The sequence below is a fragment of the Ambystoma mexicanum genome, chromosome 5q (genome assembly GCF_040938575.1).
Source record: "Ambystoma mexicanum isolate Mex_15411 chromosome 5q, UKY_AmexF1_1, whole genome shotgun sequence".
Lineage (NCBI taxonomy): Eukaryota > Metazoa > Chordata > Amphibia > Caudata > Ambystomatidae > Ambystoma > Ambystoma mexicanum.
Window position 1 is genome coordinate 58,790,893 of NC_090933.1, and position 23,829 is coordinate 58,814,721.

Genomic DNA, 23,829 nt, shown 5'->3' on the forward strand with positions numbered 1-23,829 from the left:
CAATAGTATGCTCTGAAACTGAGCTTCTGACCTATGCCTCAAAATTACTTCTGCCATCTGACACCAACTGCTTCCTCTTTGCACCACCTCCATTCTCCAAGCTCTTGTATATTCTTGTATATTCCTGATTTCAACACCTCTGTTCCCTCTCCCTCGACAGTGGACAATGTCTAAAAACATTCCACCTTTTTCTTACTCGCAGTCCTGCCAGCCAATGTTACCCCTTCTTTATTCTCAATATCACCTTCGTCTTCCTTGGGGTTACAACCTCCTTCTCCTCACCAGTAGTCTCCACCTTAGACTCTTCTTCCTTCTCATTTACACATTCTCCACCTGTTGTTACCACCTTTCTCCTTTCAAATCCACCTATACTGTTCAAATATTTGCACTCCTCTAATATAGTATCACCTCTATCCTCTTAATTTTAGCTCCGCCCTCCAAACTTTACACGTTTCTGCTATTACCTTCTCCTTCCTCACAATACCATCCTCCATCTCCAAGTGCTACTTCTTGAAGTCTCCACTCACCAGCCGTCTCTACCCTCTACTCTCTAGATACCCCTGTCATTCCAGCCACTGCTTCCGCCAGTCTTCCCTCCATGCCAACCGCCTCCAAACTCTAATTTTCTCCTCTGCACAATTTAGCTCTCAGATCGGCTATGAGCTCAGAATTTTATAGTCTACACCTACAGGCCTGGTCTAAGGCTATAATTGGCCTACCTACCATCTTTGAGCTTTTTCCCTCTTCTATTTGAGTTCTGCTCCTCTGTGACTGCAGCATGCAGGTTTGTGAAGGAAAAAACCTTGGTCTCTCTTTATGAGATCAATGGGTGAGGAAAGTAATGGCTTTTGGTTTTTTTACAGCATTTCAATTCTGCGTTCTCACTGAATGAACTCTTCGGGTCTAATTTCCCCAAAAATGTTAAATCAGACCCTTGGTCTGGAATCATGCATGGATGGCATTGACCCTCATGTATGTAAACACACTGACAGAGAAGGAAGGAAGACAATAGGCCTCATTATAAGTTTGGGTGCATCTCAGCGGTAAATCCAACGAGATACCACCAAACAGAACTACCTTTACTGCCACTTGGTCTGGTGGTATTACTGCCAGATTACAAGAGTTGGGGCGGAGTTAGTCCACATTTATTTGGGGTCCACAGGACTCCATAGGGCATTTCAGCAGATTTACCTCCAGCTCACAGTTGGGCGGTGCAGTAATGCAGCGGTATACAGTAATATCGCCACAATTCTGCATCTCAGGCAAGATCAAGAAATATCAATGGGTCGCTTTCAAGTGTTCCTACCTTTTCCTAGGCCGGCAGAAATGAGAGTAGAGAAGAACATTAGAGCATTGTGGAATGAGGGACTAATGTATCAAACAAAGAGCCCCTTAATTCATGAAGGAATTTGAAAGCTATTAATATATATCAAAACTTTCCCCAGGGAGACCTGTGAACTCAGCCAACTTTGCATGTCCTATTTCTATGGTGATTGTACTTCATACAATTCCACGTGCCACTCAGAGGCTGCTTCTGTGCGTTTGAAGTGACTCGCGCGCTGTATGCCACATATAGCTGCAGGTTACATTAAACAAATCAATCCAGGTTTCTGGATTAGACCACACAATGTTGTCATGCTTTGAGGAACGTGCCTCCACAGATATTTAACATGTGCAAAGAGAAGGAAAAGCAGTGCTTGAAGGAGGGGAGCCAGCCAATCAGGTGGATAGGAACGTGGTCTTGAATCAGCGATAAAAGCCCGCGTTCCATGCTGCCTAATGGCCGGCTACCCCTGATTTGGTAGCACGAGGTGCTCATGGCCCTTAAGCCCCGTTCTAAGTCGCTTCGCTTGGGCTGTTAACTTGGGCTGCCGGGCCGTTACCCCCGTTCCAGTCCTTGGAACAGGGGCTTAACTCCACAAGATGTAATTAACCCAATGTCTTTCCTTGTAAGGCGCAGCACCTCATGTCAGTATTTTCATACAAATGTGAACCAGAGAGGCCAAAAGTACAGCACCAGAGCTGATTAATCCTAGTTTACACACGTGTGCAATCATTGCTGCTGCAGAGGCCCCTGCCTTTGCAGCCCCCCCCCATACACAGGATCGTCGGCAGCAGCTTTCATTTGAGAAGTGGCAATCGATGAAGCTTCACGGTTTGTCTGAAATGTATTTTTGGACATTGCTAGGTATAGGCTTTCACTGGATAGTTAATGATGCAGCTAGAATACATTTGCAGATGTACGTGACGCACTGCTGCTCAACCTGGCTCCAGTGACATTGGGGAAGAAGCACAGATTTTCACCACCAATGACTACTGCGTCACAGTTTGGAAATTCCGTAAGCACAAACGACAACCAGGCATTGTAAAAAGACTTTCGAGCACATCAGTAAACAGAAGGTTGTGTTCTACGTCTTTGATGAACAATGCGATTTGCCAAACAAGAACTTTATGGAATTTGTGTTAGCTTTTCACTCGGTATGTTGTGCGTAGACAAGCAATTATGGTGATGGTCAATGGTCGAAGCGTACGAAAAGAAGTACTGGAACTATGTTCCCTGCTGGTCTGCCCTGCTCCCCACAAACCCCATGCCTGTGCCCCCTCCGACACACAATTCAAACACCCAAACAAACACACCTGCTATTTATAGGAATGTGCAGTGCAGTGCACTGAAGTGCAAGCCTCAGCTTCTTCTTACACTTTTATTTTAAAACTAAACCATTCCAGAACGGTTTCTTTTTAAAATAAAAGTATGGGAACTGTGAACCTTAAAAAGAAAAAGTATGGGAGCACCACTCCCAACCGCTCCCGCCCACTTCGACCTCTGGTGATGGTAATACACATGTGCAGGTAGTCAACGTGACCTACTCGGAATACACTTTAAAAGTCCTATTTGCTTACTTGCATCGTGAATACCAAATAAACGGAGATAAATGTCTTCAAGTTACTTTTTGCACACCTTGAACTTAAATGAATGACATCGGGCAACATTCTCAAATACAAACAAACAGAAATCCTCCGAAAAGGCACAGAGGATGCACTGTTTCGATCTGAGTTAAACAAGTGCACGTCAGCCTGTTTCAAAAGGTGATCTGCCTTCTTCAGGGTAGCAGGACAGCGGCACAAAATATGCACTGGCGAGCCCCCTTGCATACATTAAATTCTAGAACATAAAAAAACACTTCGATCCCGAATGCAAGTGGCTGGCCATCGCTGTTCCACTTAAAAAGAATCACAACAAGGTCAGGAATGGCCCTGCCATGAAATGCGCATCTGCCTATACTTCTTCCAGACACACACAGGGGAATGTCTTTGTTTTCTGCACATTTTAAAGCCCATCCCATTTTTGAATAGGGGATGTACTTTACAATGGGCAGACATGCCCCCTGATTTGGGCAGATAGATGGCATTTGAATGTGTGCATATGTGATGTGCACATTCAAATGCCCTTTGAGAATAGGGCACATCTTTTTTGGCGCAAATGCTGGGATGCACTACCACAGCACATCATTTTCGCACAAAACAATTGTGGAGATTTTTCACATTGACTGTCACTAATGTTATTAGTCTACAAATGTAGATGTACCTTGTATGCATTTAAAAAAAATATATACAAAACAAGAAGGTAAGGCGTTTTATAATGTGCCTTAGACTAGGACTGCTTCCTACTCTATCGCGGATAGGCGCCTGGCAGTCTATTCCAATATATAGACTCTGCAAATCCGAGATAGAGATTTCTCACCCTCTTCTAACAGATTGTAATTCTTTGATTGATATCTACGGAAAAGGATATGAAAAGGTTTTATATGATTTGCCTTATTTGCACCGCAATCAATTCTGGGCTTTATTGTATGCTGGAGAAAATCTAGTGATGAAATGTACAATTTATTATATTTGGCAAGTAATCCTCAGGAAATTGTCATAAAAAGGTTTTTATTATACTGTTGGATTTTACTATGAGTCTAATATGTGAATATTCATGTGGATTTTATGTCTTTATTCTTCTTACGTATTTGTGTTATAAGGTTATATTTAACCATTAAAGCACAAAATAATTATAATTAGTTATGTATAACGCACTTAACACCTAGAGGTTTCTAAGGGCGAACCTGGGGATTGAACCTGTGTTGTTACGCATCGCCTTGCTCCCAAGGTGAGCGTGTTGCCCCTGAGCTATCCTCCCAGGACATACAAAAAAACCAAAAAAATAGTCTACAAACACTAACTTGCTGACATTTATGTTTGTTTTCAATAACTGATTCTGTGAACCGCACCCCTCCTCCCTAATGGCTAAGATATGATATGACATTTATAATGCGCCTATACTCAAGTGTTTCAAGGTGCGGCGAGGCAAGGGAGGGGAAGCAGAAGGAGGACAAAGACAATAATCGTACTAGGCCAAGTGACATTGAGATTAGGCAAGTGCAGGGGAGAGGGGGAGAGGAGTGGAAAAAGTGCCATGGGTGAAGGGGAGGAAGGGCAAGTGCCAGACACTGGATCAAAAACAAGTAGTGCGGCCAGCAGGTGGCAAGTGCGAGGGTTAAAAGTGCAGACAACAGGTGTCTAATAAGGCTAAACTAGATGGGCTTCCCAAGGAAAGACGAAAAAGATCTTCATTTGAGAATTATTGGGTGGAATTTCAGATTCTGACAAGACTGTGTTGAGACTATTGTTAATGTTTAAGTGTATATATTGTTATGTTACTTTACTTTTAGTCTCCTGTAATATTGATCGGGTTATTGAGTTAGAGTTGAGGCACTTCTACAAAATGCCTGATACCTGCTCATTGGGTGTAATGCTCTTTTGTTCCTTGCAGGTGGTATGAAGAACATTCGAGAGCACACCTTCGCTCTGGCTTGCTATACCTACACAGTACTATCGGCCTTGCGGTATGATAACGGACTACCCGTAGCACGGATATACTGCAAGACTGGTTTCAAGAGTTGGGATGTGCAAGGGCCCGTCATCTCTTTTAATATACTGGATGAGAATGGAGATATCATAGGCTACTCTCAGGTAGGTGGTCGCCCTTCAACGTGCCAAGTTTACTGACCTGATAAGGTGTGTTTTACCTTGTGCCTGGTGCTCATTTAACCACTTGTTCGTTCACTGTCCAATATGGGGCTTTGATTGTACAGTCACTGTCAACCCTTTGAAAGGCAATTGCACCCATTTTAGGGACTGGTCATGAGAATGTTTTGAGCAGTGGGAAAAACATGTAATGTTTGTATTATCTTGCTCTACTTTCTGAAATAACTCCTCTCTCTTTCGTTGACAAATAGACAGTGCAATCAGAAAAGAATCTTACCTTGCCTTCGGAACCGTTAATAGAGATGAGAAGTTCACCTACCACACTCTCTTTGCGCTCACAAATTAAGCAACAAGAGACCACGGCAGGGAAACCCTCGGAAGGGAAAAAAACCTGTGTTGCTTGAGAGCGCTGGTCAAGAGGAATAGGGATCGTCACTAGTGAGCGTTGATTTCCCTCTTTGGAACTGAAGGATGAAGGATTTAGATGTTTTCTAAGGCTCAGGGATGGAACTAAAATATAAAAAGGAGAGTTAATGGGATAACTTTGATATGGGACGTTATGTACAGAGAGAGAAACTAGAGTACCTTTTCCGGTGCACGGAAATGATGAGTGTAGACTGGCAGGAAGTCTTGCTGATCGTAAACACGCTTGATTTCTTTTGAGCAAGAAAGGGATAAGATTGGTTAGAAGGCAGACAGAACCTGACTTGAATGCTAATCCGTTAGGAATTCCCTCCTACCAAGAGCGCTGAGGAGGACGTCCGCGGCATGAGCGGAATGAATTCTGGGTGATGTAATCTTGGTTCTACGGGTCTTGTTTTGAAGATGAGGAAGCTAACACAAGAGTGAAAACACTATTGAAAGAGGCATACAAACAAGACACAGATCAGTTATTAACTAAGGAGCAGAACCTATGATCGGAATGGGAATCCACGTTTTATTTAGAACGGCAAGGTTAACATCCGAGCTCGGCAGACGCGTGGAAGAGGATTGTCTAGAAGCACAACAGAAAGTGAGGTAAGGAATGAAGGGTGTCAGAAAGAAAGGTAAGTAATCTGTAGAATGTTAGGAAACTATTCTTCGATAACTCACGTAGCGCAACCACCATAAGCAGTAGCAACACCCTGCGGTCCTGGCTTCTGGTACAGAAATACTGCTTCCGGGTATGGGGGCGGTGCTTCTCGTATTCCGGTCTGCAAGGCTGAAATGATACCCTCAGTATGGTACACCATCTTGGGAGTACGCCAATAAACTGAAGAAATGTGACGCGAGCGATGCCAAATCGACCAGGTCCGTCGGTTCTTCGTAACAGTATGCCCCCACCTAAGGGAGGTGTAACCCGGTTTACCCGGATGACACCGGTAGGATGAGCGAACCAAGCATGGAGCGTGAACTGCAGAGGCAGGTTCCCACAAGCGTTCTGCAGCTGAATAGCCCTTCAGTCAACCAAAAACGGAAGGACCGCCCGATGATATCTAGCGTCACAGAAACTTCGTATTCCGGACCAGAATCAGTCAGAACAGGGGGGGGTGTACCAGAGTGTTTTGGATGAAAACGGCTTCTAATATCCAGTTTCAGTTGAGACACATGAATAGTTGGGTGAATGCGTCTCCAGGACTGCGGAAGCTGCAATCGATAAGCAGCAGATCCTTTCTTTTCCAAAACAGTGAATGCTTCATAATATTCGGGAGATAACTTCGAAGGGACAAGTCTTCTGGTAAGAATGCGCTTGCTAACCAGACACGATCGCCTATTTGTATTAGCGGAACGGGGGTCTGATGCTTGTCCGCCTGTCTCTTGCTCGCCTCTTGAGCCACCTGTAGAGCTTTGATTGCCTTCTGGTGTCCTTGTTGGATCCCATCAATGAGTCCCTCCAAATTGGGAAAGGGAGAGGCTTGTGGCAAGGATGCCACAAAAAAGGATGGATGGAATCCATATGTACAAAACAAAGGACTGGAACGAGTAGCTGAATGGTTTGCATTAGTATACGCAAATTCTGCTAATTCTGCTAATGGTAATAGCTCCTTCCAGTTGTCTTGGGCCGAAGATACATAACATCTGAGATAACCTTCCATGGTCTGGTTAAGACGTTTGGTCTGTCCATTTGTTTGCGGGTGGTATCCCAAACTTAAAAGTGTTGCAAAGATGGCGCCAGTAACTGGATGTGTATTGTGGACCACGGTCCAATATGATGGTTTCGGGTAATCCGTGTAGAGAAAAAATATGATCCAAGAAGATTCAAGCCATTGTGCTGGCTGAAGGTACTGAGTGGAGAGGAATAAAATGTGCCATTTTGGTTAGAGAGTCTACCGTGACCATAATCGTGGTACAACCTTCTGATGGGGGTAGATCCACTATGAAATTCGTAGAGATTATCTGCCATGGTTTAGTGGGAAGTTGCAATTGTGTCAATTCCCCAATGGGGGTTTGCGTGATGATTTGGTTTGTATACAGACTGGGCAGGAACTGATATAATCTTGAACGTCCTTTCGAAGCGATGGCCACCAGAAATGACTTTGTATTAATTCCATCGTATTTGCTAGTCCTCTGTGGCCGGCAGCTCGGGAATCGTGACACAGTCGTAAAACTTCTCTTTACTGTGTTTCTTCAGGGACAAACATTCTTTCCTCCTTAAACAATAACCCTCTACTACAGGTGAGATTATGTTGTGTAATAATATCGGTACTGGTAAGGGCCCAGGTTCTACTCTTGTTTTCCACTTTTTGTAGAAAAGTATGCACGACTGTAATGAACAGTGCTTTGGAAAACAAAGGTTCCTGTTTGAATGCAGCCTTTTCCAAAGGATGCCTCCGGGAGAGTGCGTCTGCCTTCAAGTTAGTTCTTCCTGGAATAATGGTGAACACAATGCGAAATGGAGAAAAAAAAATTGCACATCTTGCTTGTCTGCTGTTGCATGTTTGGGCGTACGGCAAAGTGCGAAGATTTTGATGGTCTGTTCTCACTTCAATGGGATGTTGGGCTCCTAAGAGGAGATGACACCATTCTTCAAAGGCACGTTTGATTGCCAAAAGCTCCTTTTCAAGGACTGTTTAGTTAATTTCTGCCGATGTCAGAGTTTTGGAAAGATAGGCGATGGGTCTCTCAGTGTTTCTATGGTCTGGCTGTAAGAGAATAGCGCCTACGGCGTGATGAGAAGCATCGGATTCCACTATGAAACGCCTTCTTTGGTCCGGAACCGATAAAATGGGAGCCTTTGTGAATAAGGCTTTCAGATCTTCAAATGATTTATGTGTCTTCGGCGTCCAGTTTAAGGTAACTCCCTTCTTTAAAAGGGGAGTCAAAGGCAAGGAGAGCATGGAAAAACGGTGTATAAAGCGCCTGTAAAAATTAGAGAACCCTAGAAATCTCTGAATGTATTTTACTGATCTTGTCGAAGGCCATTCCATGATAGCAGATACTTTTGCCGGGTCCATTGCGATACCCTGTGGATACAGTATGTATCCCAGATATGCGACTGTTTGTCACGGAGTTCCCCCCTTCTCACCTGAGATCGATCCTTGCTGGACTCCGTGGGCGGTGTCTTCTTGCGGACATACCTGGACTTGAAATAGGCTGAGTGAGTCTCCTCCTCGATGCGGTCTATTAGTAGAATACGTTACGTCCAACGTATAGACCGCGGAAGGCGTGTCACGCTGGACGGCCATGTTGGGAGTGTCAGGGAATGCAAGGCCCGTTGCGATAAGGACCAGGAAGACCAAAAGAGGTGCGTCCTGTAGGTCATGACAGCATGCCTCCTCCGAAAACCTGTTCCTCCAGGTTTGCCTGGGTGTATGAGGTGGTATCTTCTGAGCAGTCGAGGGGTATTCAGATTAGAAAGTGGTTCCCAAGTTATTTCACTGGGGGGATATCCTTTCCATTCAACTAGATATTGAAGCTGACCCCGTTTATACCTGGAGTCGCATATCCGGGACACTTCATATTCCAGTTGATTGTCCACCACCACAGGAGTGGGTCTGCAGGATTTCCGGGAGGATTGAATGTAAGGTTTTAATAAGGAGGTGTGGAAAACTGGGTGAATCTTTTTCCAGGATTCTGGTAACTTGAACCGGTATGAGACTGGGTTTATAATTTCCTTGATGGAAAATGGACCATAATACCGGGGGACCAATTTGTTTGGCCGTAGATGTCGGGGTAGTAATTTCGAGGACAACCAGAATTGATCTCCAACTGAATAAGAAGGCCTGGGTCTTCTTTTGGAATCCGCATATCTCTTGGTCTGTGTTCTGGCCTTCTCTAAGTGCTCTTTGGTCTCCTTATGTATGTTGATGAGTGTTTCAATCCATGAGTCGACAGTAGATACCGGTGTGGGCTGTGGAAGAACAGAGGGCAGAACTGATGGATGGAATCCTTAGCTGCAATAAAAGGGACTGGTCCTAACTGGTGAATGATCGGAATTGTTATAGGAGAATTCAGCCACGGGTATCAGGAGCGACCAGTCATCCTGAACCTTAGTAGCAAAACATCGAAGGTATTGTTCCACAGTCTGATTAGCACGTTCTGTGGCCCCGTTGGTTTCAGGGTGATAACCTGATGAAAGAGCGCATTGGATTCCTAATATTTTAGAGAGGTGTTTCCAGAATTGTGAGACGTATTGAGATCCTCGAACGGAAATTATCTTGGAAGGAAGTCCATGAAGGCGGAATATGTGCTCCAGGAAGATTCCAGCCAGTTCAGATGAGGATGGTAGCTTATTGAGGGGTGTGAAATGAGCCATATGAGTGAACAAGTCAATGGTGACCATGATGGTGGTATACCCTCTGGAAGGCGGTAATTCCGCAATGAAGTCTGTAGCGATAAATTCCCATGGCCTTTTTGGCAGTGCGGGTTGTAGCAGAAGACCCGCCGGCCTCTTGTTGTCATGTTTATTCTGACTACAGATTGAACAGGCTCGGACGTATAGTTGTACGACAGTTTTCATTTTAGGCCACCAAAATTGTCTTTGTATGAGGTGGAAGGTGTTGGTGATGCCACGATGTCCAGAGTGAAGTGTATCATGACAGAGGTTTATTATTCTTTGTTGTCATTTTTGTGTAGGAATGAGCAGAGCGTTGTCCTTGAACAAATATCCTTCCTCGACTCTCAGGTTCCATTGATTCTTTCTTGAAATATTCTTCCAGAGTTCAGAGGATTGGGTTTGTACTCAGATTTCTTCCAGGAGGTTGACTGCTTGGGCTACAAAAATCATGTGGGGAAACATCTTAGGATAGGCCTTACCTTCAGTAGTTTCATAGTCAGACCGTCGAGATAAGGCGTCAGCAATCAAGTTTTGTGATCCAGGAACATGAGTGATGTGGAACTGGTACTGGGCAAAGAAGAAGGTCCAACAAGCCTGGTGACTGTTCTGACACTCTAATGACTGTAGAATTTGAAGTTTTCGGTGGTCCGTGCGGACCTGGACTGGATATCTTGCTCCCAGGAGTAGATGTCCCCACTCAGTGAAGGCTTGGCGGATGGCTAAAAGTTATTTTTCCAGGACGGAGTAGTGTGTCTCACTGGGAGTCAGGGTTTGTGAAAGGTAAGCAATGGGGTGTTCTAGTTTATCCTCAAATTCTTGCTTCAACACCGCTCCAATGGTGTAGTTAGAGGCATCCGTTTTCAAAAGGAATGGCCGATCAATGTCGGGTTGGGCCGGAATGGGAGCTTGAGTAAATCTTGTCTTCAAGAGTTGGAATGCCTTATCTTGCGGAATAGACCAGACAAAGGGGGTGTCTTTCTTCATGAGAGCAACAATCGGTTGAACAATCTCAGAGCAGGTGGGTATAAACTTCCGGTAGAAATTGGCACGCCCCAGGAAGGATTGAACTTGTTTCATGGACGTGGGAGCAGGCCAGGATAATATAGCCTTTACCTTTGAAGGGTCCATGCCAATTCCCTCTGGAGTAAGGATAAATCCTAGGTAATGAACAGAAGCAACATGAAACAGGCATTTCTCGGGTTTGGCCAAGAGTTTATGTTCACAGAGTCATTGTAGTACTGCCTTTACGTGCTCTTCATGCTTTAGAAGGTCCTTGGAGTAGATCAAAATGTCATCCAGGTAGACGATGACGAAGAGGAATAGCATGTCTGAGAACACCCTGTCCATAAAATGTTGAAAGACTGCTGGGGCATTAGCTAATCCAAAGGGCATGACCAGATATTCGAAGTGACCAATGGGTGTTCTGAATGCTGTTTCCATTTGTCTCCTTCACGGATACGAATCAAATGATAGGCACCCCGGACGTCCAGTTTCGTGAAAATCACAGCGCCTCTGACCGCTTCCAGGATATCCGAGATTAAGGGTAAAGGGTCTTGAGGGTGCATTGATTTAATCCACGATAATCGAGGCAGGGTCTGAGTTCCTTAGTGTCCTTCTTAGGAACAAAGAACAATGAAGCTCTGGCTGGAGATGTTGAAGGTCTTATGGTGCCATTCTCAAGGTTGGTAATCAAGTATTCTCAGAGAGCCTTTTTCTCAGGTTCGGAAAGGATGAACATCCTGCCAAAAGGAATCACTGCTGAGGGATCCGTGTCTATGGCGGAGTCTTCAGGCCTATGAGGGGGTAAGGCCTGGACTATGGCAGTTGAGAACACATCAACAAATCCCTGATAGGCCTTAGGAACCTGCACGATATTGGAAACCATGAGAGATGCTGGATGGTCTATTGGTGGTTCTTTGGAGGGGGTCAAGGAGGGATCCAGGATTAGACAGTGAGACATACAAAACTCTGAGCCGAGGAATAGTGATCCTGCTGTCCAATTGATATACGGATTGTGTTTCTGTAACCAGGCCATGCCCAGTACCATGGGGTAATGAGCTGACTTAATAATGTCAAATCGAATCCGCTCTTGGTGGTGGTTAATTGAAAGCTGGATCTCTTTGGTCTGCAGGCTAATGGGCCCTGAAGTGAGGGGTCTTCCATCGATCGCTTCCACCGGCTGCATGATGCTTCGTGTTTCGTGTGGGATATGGTGACTAAAAACCCAATCTTGATCAATGAATATTCCCATAGCCCCGCAGTCCACCAAGCCCAAAACAGGATAGGTCTTATTCCCAGAAGTTGATAGGAAGGCCTGTAGTATCACTAAATTGTTTTGTCCAGGAGAGTTCAAGGATGGAATTGATGTGGAGCAAACATCTCTCTCCCGAAGCCCTGCTCCATCTAGGATCGGGAGTTGGCGTTTCCCGAACGCCGAGGAGGGGCCAGAGGGCATTCTCTAACCAAGTGTTTGTCTGAGGCACAATACATGCACAACCCCATATTAATCCTTCTCATCCTTTCTTGCAGGGATATTGGTCCACGGAAGGCTCCTATCTGCATGGGTTCCGGTTCGGTGGCTCATCCAGGGTTTGTGTCAGATTTGGAGGTACTCTCAAAGGACACCTTCGGAGGGTTTCCCCTAGATTTTTTCTTCTCTGCCTTCCTTTCCTGGATGTGAAAGTCTATTTGCATGGCAAGGTCCATAAGAGCCTGGAATGAGTTTGGTCGGGCCACTCTGGCTAACTCATCTTTAATCTTCTCATTTAGTCCTCTCCTGAAAAGGGTAAAACTTGCCTCCGGAGACCAATCAGCTTCCTTGACTAATTGCTTGAAGCGGGTTACATACGTGAGCACATCCTGGGATCCCTGCTGAAAGTCTAAGAGGCGTTCCTGGGCATTGAAGACCTGCTCAGGGCGGTCAAACATGGTCTTTAGGGCCCGTATGAAACCATCGTAGTCATCTAGGAGAGCGTCGCTGAAGTTAACTAGGGGTGTAGCCCAGGTTAAAGCATTTCCAGAAAGGTGAGAAATTATGAACCCCACCTTAGCCCTGGGAGTGGAAAAGTAATAGGGCTTAAATGTAAAGTAAACCAAACATGAGTCCAGGAATCCACGAAGGGCTTTTGCCGACCCATCGTATTTGTCAACAATGCCGCCCAGTAACACACTTTCTTTTGCGGCTGAATCACGGGATAGAACTAATTGCTTGAGAGCAGCATTTTCCGCCTTTAAATTCTGCACCTCGGTGGTTAATTCTTGCTCCAGTTAATTTACGGAATGTGTCTCCTCAACCAGGGTAACCTTAGTATGATAGGATAATGTGCAGTCCGGATTATATCTAGGAATAATGCTTCCTGGTGAGAGGAGATGTTTAAACCAAGGGAACAAGTCTGTTCTTTAATGGGACCAGATATGAATGGGCTCCCATCAACGCTTTCTACTGGAATTTCTATAGATTTAGCCACTCTGGGTATCCCATGATGCCTGGCCCAGGATTCATCGATAACATTTCCTGCTGCACCACTGTCTATAAATGCGGATACTTTCTCCAGCCTAAAGTTATCCCAAGATAAAGATATCTCAAGAACGATCATGGTGTTCTCCATGGGTGTAGAACGTTGAGAAGATTCCAAAAGTAGGGAACCGGTAACTGAAAGATAGCCCTGCCCCGTCATTCCCTTTACGGTCGGGCTCTGGCGTTTCCCGGTTTCGTTTGCGGTGCGACAGTACATTCTTTCACTGTGTGAGTGTTCGATCCACAGTACATACATAGACCCTGTGCCCTTCGTCTGGCTCGTTCTTCTGCCGAAAGTGGTCCTCTGGTAATTCCTAGTTGCATAGGTTCCTGGGAGGAGACCGTCTTGTTTACGGGTGTACTGCTTTCGGTCTGCTGTCTGAAGGTTCGTCCCTTCTTCCTTTCTCAATGTCTTTCTTGTAGACGGAAATCCAGTTGCATAACTAAAACAATGAACTCAGACATGTTATACGTGCGAGGTACTCTGGACACTTCATCTTTAAGTTCTTCCGAAAGACCTCTTCTAAAGATGGTGATCTGGGCATCATCTGCCCAAGAGGTTTCAGCCGCCATTTGTTTGAATTTAGTTATATAGAACAGTATGTCCTGGTTTCCCTGTTTGAAACCCAGTAGTCACTCTTGGAAGGCAATGGTAACTTCTTGTCTCCCGAACATATTCTTCACACTGTTACAAAAGGCGGGATAAGAGTCGAGGATGGGATTATTGCTGGGCACTAGTGGTGTGGCCCACGCCAAAGCTGCCCCCGTCATTTGGGCTATCATGTGACCTACTTTATCTCTGTCCGTAGGAAGAAATGCTGCTTTAAAAGCAAATTGAACCGTGAAGGATTCAAGGAATTCTTTGACTAAATGGGGGTTTCCGTCGAATCTCCCACAAGGCAATGGACCCAGGGGGACACCCGAACTCGGAGCTGAATGTCCTACAGACTGAAGTAGATTGAGGTTTTCTTGTTTAAGCTGTTGCATCTCTGCCAAAAGTGCTTGCATGGCGGTAACTAATTGCTGCACTTGTTGTTCCATGCTGGCAAGCTACTTCGGTTGTATTCTCTAAATGTCAATGCTGAGCGGAGGTATAGGCGTTGTTATCTGTTATCTTGCTCTGCTTTCTGAAATAACTCCTCTCTCTTTCGTTGACAAATAGACAGTACAATCAGAAAAGAAGCTTACCTTTCGGAACCGTTAGTAGAGATGAGAAGTTCACCTACCACACTCTCTTTGCGCTCACAAATTAAGCAACAAGAGACCACGGCAGGGAAACCCTCGGAAGGGAAAAAACCCTGTGTGGCTTGAGAGCACTGCTCAAGAGGAAAAGGGATTGTGGCTAGTGAGCGTTGATTTCCCCCTTTCGGGACTGAAGGATGAAGGATTTAGATGTTTTCTAAGGCTCGGGGATGGAACTAAAATATAAAAAGGAGGGTTAATGGGATAACTTTGATATGGGACGTTATGTACAGAGAGAGAAACTAGAGTACCTTTCCGGTGCACGGAAATGATTGAACAGAGTGTAGACTGGCAGGAAGTCTTGCTGATCGTAAACACGCTTGATTTCTTTTTAGCAAGAAAGGGATAAGATTGGTTAGAAGGCAGACAGAACCTGACTTCAATGCTAATCTGTTAGGAATTCCCTCTTACCAAGAGCGCTGAGGAGGACGTCTGCGGCGTGAGCGGAGTGAATTCTGGGTGATGTAGTCTTGGTTCTACGGGTCTTGTTTTGAAGATGAGGAAGCTAACACAAAAGTGAAAACACTATTGAAAGAGGGATACAAACAAGACACAGATTGTTTATTAACTAAGGAGCAGAACCTACGATCGGAATGGGAATCCACGTTCTATTTAGAACAGCAAGGTTAACGTCCGAGCTTGGCAGACACGTGGAAGAGGATTATCTAGAAGCACAAAAGAAAGGCAGGTAAGGAATGTAGGGTGTCAGAAAGAAAGGTAAGTAATCAGTAGAATGTTAGGAAACTATTTTTCGATAACTCACGTAGCGCAACCACCATAAGCAGTAGCAACGCACTGCGGTCCTGGCTTTTGGTTCAGAAATACTGCTTCTGGGTATGGGGGCGGTGCTTCTCGTATTTCGGTCTGCAAGGCTGAAATGATACGCTCAGTAGGGTACGCAATCTTGGGAGTACTCCAATAAACTGAAGAAATGTGACGCCAGCGATGCCAAATCGACCAGGTCTGTCGGCTCTTCGTAACAGTTTGAAATGTTGCTTGATTTTAGAATACTGAGTAAATGAGTTGGGATTGCATTGGATATTTACTATATGGAGTATAAAGGAAAACATTGCATGCAATAAATAATCCATACTTGCTCCATGAAGTACTTTTTATATATAGTAAATATCACTTGCAATGTCAACTCATAGAGGTATTTTACAAAGAAAGTACTGTATCTTTTTGCCGTTATGACCAAAAACATAATGCTATAATTAGTGGTGAGCCCATTTTCTGCGGCAGAAAAAAAGCTGCAGTTTTTGCCTTCTCTAAATCCTTCTGCTGCTCTCCAGCGCTCCACCTGGCATAATCCACCAGAGCACAGAAACTACTACTGTGGGCTGGCCCCAAAGTGCAAATACTTCAGCCAATCAGAGGGTTGGAATATTCTGAGTACTCTGATTGGCTGCAATACTGGCCATTACAGCCAATCAGAGCACTGGTGTTTGATGCCACTCTGATTGAAGGATATTTTTTTGCAGCTCCAGCGAGTCCCAATTGCGCTCTACAGTGCACATCCAAACTAAACAAAGTGCTAGATATTTCAGCTTTATCTTTAGATAGTGTGATGGACAATCTGGTGAACTCCATATCAGCCAATATGTTTATTCAACCTTATTTAAAAAACACCTTAAAATCTTATATATCTCTTATGTGACAGTCAGAAATCGGGCCCTGTCAAGAGGATATAGGTCCGCTCTCAATCTGAGGCAGGAGGCCTACCAGGGTATTTGCCAGGATCAGTCCTGCCCCAGAGGTGGGCCGAGGGAGTTTAGAGGGCCCCAGTCTCTGTCCATTCTATTACCACTTTTGCTTGCCCAGTTAATGGGCAACATGCAGGCCAGTGTTCTTTCTCTTGTCCCATATGAGCACTGATACCAGTATTGCCTGATCATGCAGCTCTTTAGGGAGAGCAGCGGCAACAAGCAGAGTGGCAGTTGAACATCACACAAATGAAATGGCAATCCAGGTGTTCTATCAAATCCAGATATACACTCTAAGATTGACTGTAATTGTAGCAAGCCACCATAGCAGAAAGCCAGCAGACCCCATGTACTAAAAGAGGGCAGACTTAAAGCCTGTTTTATGTCCTCTGATGCATGTAACCTGGCCCCTGGAGAAAAGAAAGTCAGCAATTGGCCCAGGGAATGAGCTTTCGCAGAGAGCAAATGGCCAGGGATGGAGAGGATAAAGGAGGGCAGGAAGTAAAGGGCAGTGGGGATTGTTCGGGTGAGGTCAAGGGAGGAGAATGTGGACCAAGAGAGCAGGCAGAGGACAGTACAGCAGAGCTTGGAGGATTACAGAAAGCATGTGCAAGTTGAGGTATTAGTTGATGAGAGAAACTGATACTTGGGTGTGGGAGTGCATGCACAGTGAGTGATTAGCAGAAAAAGGTAACTAGGAGAGTGTAAGGAGGGTGACTGTGAGGGAAGATGTGGGTGGACTGCAGTTTAGTGGGAGGAGAGGGTAGTGAGGACTAGTGGTAGTGGTGAAAGTAGTGGAGAGTAGTGGAGAATAGTGGTAGTGGAACCTGGTCAGAAGTGGAGAGTAGTGGGAAGTGGAGAGTACTGGAGAAGAGAAGTGGTGATTAAAGTTCTGGGGGAGTTGACATTGGGGTATTGGAGAGGTGAGTGGAGAGGAGAGGAAAGAGTAGCAGAGAATAGAGATAGCGTAGGAGTAGACCTAAGGCAGAGTAACATCGGATTACAAGAACGAGCGAGGGAGAAAACAAGAGATAGGGAGGAAGAGGTGGGGAGGAGAATAGGAGAAAGGGAAATGATGAACGGAACATCAGGGCAAAGAGTCCAAGAGCGTGAAAATGAAAAGATTGGGGGTAGACCTCAGTGATTGAAAGGCACCAGTCTCAGTAAGTATTCTTCTGGTAGGATCCCAGGTTAGAACTTAGAAGACCCTGAAGGGAGTTAAATAGGTAAGGCGATTGCTTTAGGCCCACACTAGTACCAGCTAGATCCTACATAGTAGGGATTATTCACCTCATGTGGCCATCTTGGGCTTTAGGGATTCCTGGGTAAGGATGGGAAATCCCGTGGGAGAGAGAGAGAGAGAGAGAGAGAGAAAGAGAAAGAGAGAAAAAGAGAGAGAGGGAGAGAGAAGAGAGATGAGAAGGGGAGAAAGAGAGAGAGTGCGCGAGAGAGAGCGAGAGAGAGAGAGACCATAGTGAGCCCCTTCTCAAACATTTAATTAAAACCCTTGAACAGTCTTCAAGAGTTGGTGTGTTCTTGAGACCATCTGTGACAATGTGTAACACAAAAAGGGTTTTCTGGAAACGCTAATTTGTAAGAAAAGCATCATTGACACTCAAACATGATGCCCAGATTCTTAGCTGTCTTATACTTAGGGGGCATAGGCCTAGCAAGACCAGCCACTGCAAAGGAGATTATCTGAAGACTTGCTGTTAAAACAAATTATCTCGGTTTTGCTAGGTTTGAGATACAGGCTGTTCAACTGCATCTAGTCCTGAACTGCCAGAAGGCAGTTTGTGACATTTGCTTACGAGTCCACAGTTTTAGAGAGGTCTTCAATAGGGTTGTTAAAGGCAGCATGTAGCAGTTAAGGGACACAAGAGACGCGTGGAACCTTGTGGGACACCAATCTTCAAGGGGGAGGGGGTTTATTTAAACTCCCCTATCCTAAATAAATAAATGTAGATATACTAAGGAAGGAGGAAGTCCAGTACAAGGCCAATCCAACTCGTCTACCAAAGCGCTGTAAAGGGCGAGTGCAGGTGCGCGGGTGCGGAGCTCTCAGAAGAGCTCAAAGACTTTGCATGTGCTTTTCTCAGGCGAAGGAACACGATTTTGAAAAAACATTTTCTTTTTCCTGTGGGCCTGTGCCAGATATCCTCAGCCTTGATCTTTAAACAGTAGTTTATCAGGTTCTCATGCCGGCAAAGTGTGACGCTACTGTTTGGGCTGCTGGGCTATTGTCGTGCTTGCTTTGCAGTCCCGTTGGTGTGACGCGAAGTCCTGCCCCCTGCAAGAAAGAGGGGTGTGTAAAACCTCCTCCATCACCCTTTTGACGAAGCCCTGCCGGCAAAGTCCACTGCCACTGTTTGGGCTGCTGGGCTACTGTCCTGCTTGCTTTGTGGTCCCATTGGTGTTCTGCAAGGCCCTGCCCCCTGCAAGGAAGAGGAGGGGGGTATAAAACCTCCCCCGACCACCCTTTTGACGAAGCCCTGCCAGCAAAGTCTGCCACCACTGTTTGGGCTGCTGTCCCGCTTGCATTGTGGTCCCGCTGGTGTCCCACAAGGCCCCACCTCTGGGAAGGAAGCGGAAGAGGAAGGGGATATAAAATGTCCCCCCAGCGGCCTTGTGGTAAAGCCCTGCCAGCAAAGTCTGCCGCTACTGTTTGGTTTGTTTTGGAGTGCGGCGGGCCAGTTCAGTGTTGCATCCAATTCCCAAGGAGATTGGGCACGGTCCTTCCATCTCATATCAGTCAACCACGTGTATCTGGGCCGGGCATGGCCATAGGAATCAATGAAGCTGCACGTGCAGCATCATTTGGGAGTTGCAGGGTGGAACCATCTAGCAGAGCAAGGGAGCATGGCTGGGACCAGGCTATAAGCCTGCCCCATCTGCAGGCCTAGGCTTCGCGTTATTCTGCCTAAGCAGCATAACGCTCACCGTCGCCTGAGAAGCATCTTACCTGTTTTCCAGTGCAGCCATCTCGGAAAAGCCTCTTACCTGTCTCCCAGCAAACCATCTCAGGGAAGCATCTTACCTGTCATCCAGCGAAACCATCTCGGAGAAGCTTCTTGCCTGTCGTCCAGTGAAACCATTACGGAGAAGCATTTTACCTGCTTAGCCAATCAAACCATCGCAGAGGCGCAACTTACCCGTTTTCTCCATCAGAACCAGCTGAATCATCGCTGAAGCGTCTCTTTCCTGCTCGCAGTGTCTCCATCCAACCAAATAAGGTTAGAAACATAATTGAGACATTTGCTAAGGTCGCGCGCCATCTTATCTAGGGCATACCTTTGGATTCCAACTAGTGATCTTCTTGGGAACACTTCGAAGTCCTCCACTGGTGCAATGGCTCCGCTGGGCTGCCATTACCGATAAGGGAGAAAGAGACATTATTAAGAGTATGAACTTAAATCATGTGACAAGACATTAATACTTATATGAACAATAATCATCACAAAGACTCCTACCTTCAAAGTGGTGCGGTCACAGCCAGCCTGGGCCACCACCTCTATGTACCATTGAAGCAACTTGGTCATCTTGAAGCACCCCTGCTGATGAGAAGCAGGACGGAGAGCTCACCCTAACTATATATCAGGTGAGCCTATATGGGTAAACGCTTACTTACCTCATTTTGGCACGAAAGGTCTGAGGGGAGTCACAATATCTTCACACCCTTCTCATTGCCTCTCGTGTTCCTGCAGGGGCAGTACCAGCATCCAGAACAGTAGCTGGGGATGAGAACCAGGGAGGACTCCAACCATGCCCCAACATCCCCGCAGAGACCAGGTGAGCGTAACAGAACGCAAAGCCTCTCTGAATCTCTGTCACAGGCCGTATCCTTTCCTGGCGTGTGTGGCCGAAGTTTCAACTAAATACAGGGAAGCGCTACACGTATGCTGCAACGCGCATTCGTGTGTTCTAGTCTTTCTGTTTGGTTCCGCGGGCCTATTTAGCCCCGCCTCCCAGTCAGCGTAGCGTGTTGCAACCTCGCAGTCAGCTGTTCCCCTCGCTGCCGCCCGTTGCAAACGCTAGTTTACGTTCTTTCTCCTCTTGCTGCCCTTTTCCCTGTTTTTGCTCCCGCCTCCCGTGCCTCCTTCTCCGCCGTGCCTCTCCACGGCCCCCCGCTCCTATTTCCTTTCCCTTGGTCTAGTACTCTACTTTTCCCTTACCCGTACTACTCTCATTGTGGCTCCTAGCCTCTAGCCCTTCCATCTCCAATCGGAGCCCAGCTTCCACGAGGACTCCGGTGCCATCAGCAGGGGTTTTTTCCGCCGCTTACGGCTTTTTCCCCTAATTTGTCCCTCCCGGGAATGGAGTCCCAGTGGAGTGCTTTGTCTGGCCTCCACTGTGGCTTCCTCTCGTGGGAGACTCAGACGCCAAACAAGAAAGGAAAAGGATTACAGAACCCAAAGGTCCATCAGTCCTGAAGACAGTGTCCACCATCTCTCAGGTGAGGAGGAGGGGGAGGAAGAGTGGAGTCAAGTCAGTGACGCCATAGCCATAAAAGTTGACAATCTCTGCCTGGGCGTTATGGAAACCTCTGAGACCGACCAGCTGGCCTATTTAATGGGGGAATTGCGGGCTGAAGTCCATGCTTCCAGACAAGAGACCAGTGCCTTGCGAAGGGACTTAATTGTAACTCGGGAACAAACCGATGATTTGGCAAGGCAAATGCTTCAGACACACGCAGGACAGGTTCCCCAACCTGGGATGTCACAACCTCCTACATCGCAGCCATCACCACCAGTCCAGGTGGTGCTTCCGGGGGCAGCGCCACTAGCCGCATCTGAACGTTTCACCAGCGATCCAAACAAATATGCAATATTTATGAATCAATGTCATCTTCACTTTCTGTGCTGACCTGGGGCCTTTCCAAACGATAGTGCACGAGTGGCTTTCGTCCTTTCCTATTTAGGAGGAAGCGCAGCAGACTGGTCGATACCATTAGTGAACTAGGATGATCTTCTGCTCCGAAACTTTGGGGATTTCCAACTAGAAATGGAAAAGTTGTTTACATTGAACTGTTGTCCCTCAGACAGGGCAGCCAAGACCTGCTTACCTATATCGCCACCTTCAATCACCTTGTGGCGCAGACAAATTGGCCAGTTTGCATGGGGAATTAAAAGATGTGCTAGCCCAAGTGGTTAATCCTCCTGAAGGGTGTGCAGAGTATATAAATTTGACGGCACAACTAGATCACTGGCTGCAGAATTGAAGAATGGACCGCTCAAGGAATGAAGGGAAGTCCGTCTACATGCGACCCCGGGACAATTCAGCCAAAACCCATGAACCAGTCGAACCAATGCAGATTGGAGGAATATGCGCTCCTATATCCAAGGCGGAGTGAGAGAAGAGGAGGCAGCAACAACTATGTTTATACAGCGGAAAAGCAGGACATTTCCGTCGAGAGTGACCCATCAAACCCCCCAAAAAAAGTGTAGGAGTCACTGACAGTGGGAAGGAAGAAAAGGAACAAGATCAGGAAAACTCCAGCGCCCGGCAAGTGTAGGGGACCACTTGTCAAACGAAAAGAAGGAATAGGTACAGACCTCACACCTGGTCATCCCAGTACTCTTGGTCAACCATCAGCAACCCACAAAGGTGCACGCCTTGGAGGCATATATTGACAGTGGCACTGTAGGAAATTATATTGATCAAAATCTGGCTGAACGAATAGGCCTTCCTCTTCAGCAAAAGCTCAAGTCAGAAAACGTCACAGCGCTTGACGGGTCTCAACTGTTATCTGGCCCTGGTGACATACTGACAAAGTCATGCTGATATGTCAGGGCGGCCATCGAGAAGACATTACCTTCGACCTTATTGGAGCTCCACAGTTCCAGATGATCTTGACTCTCAACAATCAGAACCACCGTAGGACTCAAATACCAGCCCGACACACAACGCCGGTGCCCCAGCAACGGCGCCACCTATTTGATAACCTCTAGTACAATGACTCTTTTCAACATGATGGGCGAGGGGGGAGGAGGGGAGGAGTGGGTGGGAAGGGTGCAGTTTTCACAGTACGACCGACGTTCGGTCTCATGGTTTGTTTGTTTGGTTGGAAAAAACCAATAAAGAAAGTTTAAAAAAAAGGAATGCAGTGGCTGGTAACACATAACCCAAGGATCGACTGGCGAACAAGAGTGCTGACTTTTCCTCCAGAATGCTTTAACGTTTGCTTCCACCAAACAGAGAAGGTCAAAGAACTCAAAACCAAATCCATCTTGGGACTTTCTGACTCTTTACCCCTGGAATATTGGGATTTTCAGGACGTGTTCCAAAAGGAACAAGCAAATACTCTTCCTCCTCACAGGCCTTACGACTGCCAAATCGTACTAGTGCCGGCGGCACAAATTCCATGCAGTCGAATTTATGCTCTAACCGAGCAAGAAAATCAGCACCTGAAATCTTACTTGGACCAGTACCTAGCTAACGGTTTTATCCGCCCATCTAAGTGCCCTGCTTCTTCAGTTCTATTCTTCGTACCTAAGAAGGAAGTTGATTTGAGAACCTGTATAGACTATAGAGCACTGCACCAAATTACTGTAAATAACAGGTATCCCTTACCACTTATCCCAGAATTGCTCGATCAAGTCAAGAAGGCCCAATGTACACTAAATTGGACTTACGAGGGACCTACCATCTCGTGCGGGTAAAAAAGGGGGACGAATGGAAAACGGCATTCCAAACCAAGTACGGGCTTTTCGAGTATCAGGCCATGCCCTTCGGATTATGCAATGCACCTGCTGCATTTGAGTTCTTCATGAATGATGTACTTCACGAATTGTTAGACGTTTGTGCACTCATGTACATTGATGACATCCTCATTTAATCATCGTCCAAGGAAGAACACGGCACCCATGTAAGAGCAGTTTTAGAAAAGCTATGTCAACACCGGCTATTTGCCAAATTGGAAAAGTGCCCTTTCCACATCATAGAAGTTGAATTTTTGGGCTTCGTGCTTACCCCACAAGGTGTTCATATGGATACCCGCAAGGTGGACGCAATTCTACAATGGCCATCACCAACATCCATCAAAGGGGTGCAAAGCGTACTCGGATTTGCTAACTTTTACCGACGATTCATTCCCGGATTTTCGCAAATAGTCCATCCAATCACTTCCTTACTGAAGAAGAATAAAATATTCCTTTGGTCTCCTGAGGCAGAAAAGGCCTTCCAGGAACTGAAAAAGGCCTTCACTTCAGTACCAGTTCTGCGGCATCCCCGCCCTGACGTGCCATATGTAGTTGAAACAGATGCTTCTAGCATTGTCATGGGAGCCGTCTTATCACAGAGAGATCCAGATACTGGACAACTGCATCCCATAGCCTTCTGGTCCTGTAAGTTCTCTGCACCTGAGTTGAACTATCTAATTACCGACAAGGAACTATTGGCAAGCAAAGCTGCCTTCAAGACATGGAGACACTATCTTTTGGGAGCCAGGCACACGGTCACGGTTATTACAGATCACCGAAATGTACAATATCTAAAGACAGCCAAGGCCCAATCCTCGCGCCAACTCCGCTGGGCTCTTTTCTTTGCAGAATATGATTTTGTAATTACATACAGACCAGGGG

The 23,829-nt window shown here is 46.1% G+C and overlaps 1 protein-coding gene across 1 annotated transcript in view; it reads left to right on the forward strand.

Annotated features, from left to right (window-relative positions):
* Positions 1–23,829, forward strand: part of MOCOS (molybdenum cofactor sulfurase) — an 819,339-nt gene that overhangs the window by 556,000 nt on the left and 239,510 nt on the right. Inside the window, exon 6 of the mRNA XM_069620525.1 lies at positions 4,817–5,016. Within this exon, the coding sequence (XP_069476626.1) occupies positions 4,817–5,016 (200 nt within the window). The remainder of the gene's footprint in view (positions 1–4,816; positions 5,017–23,829) is intronic.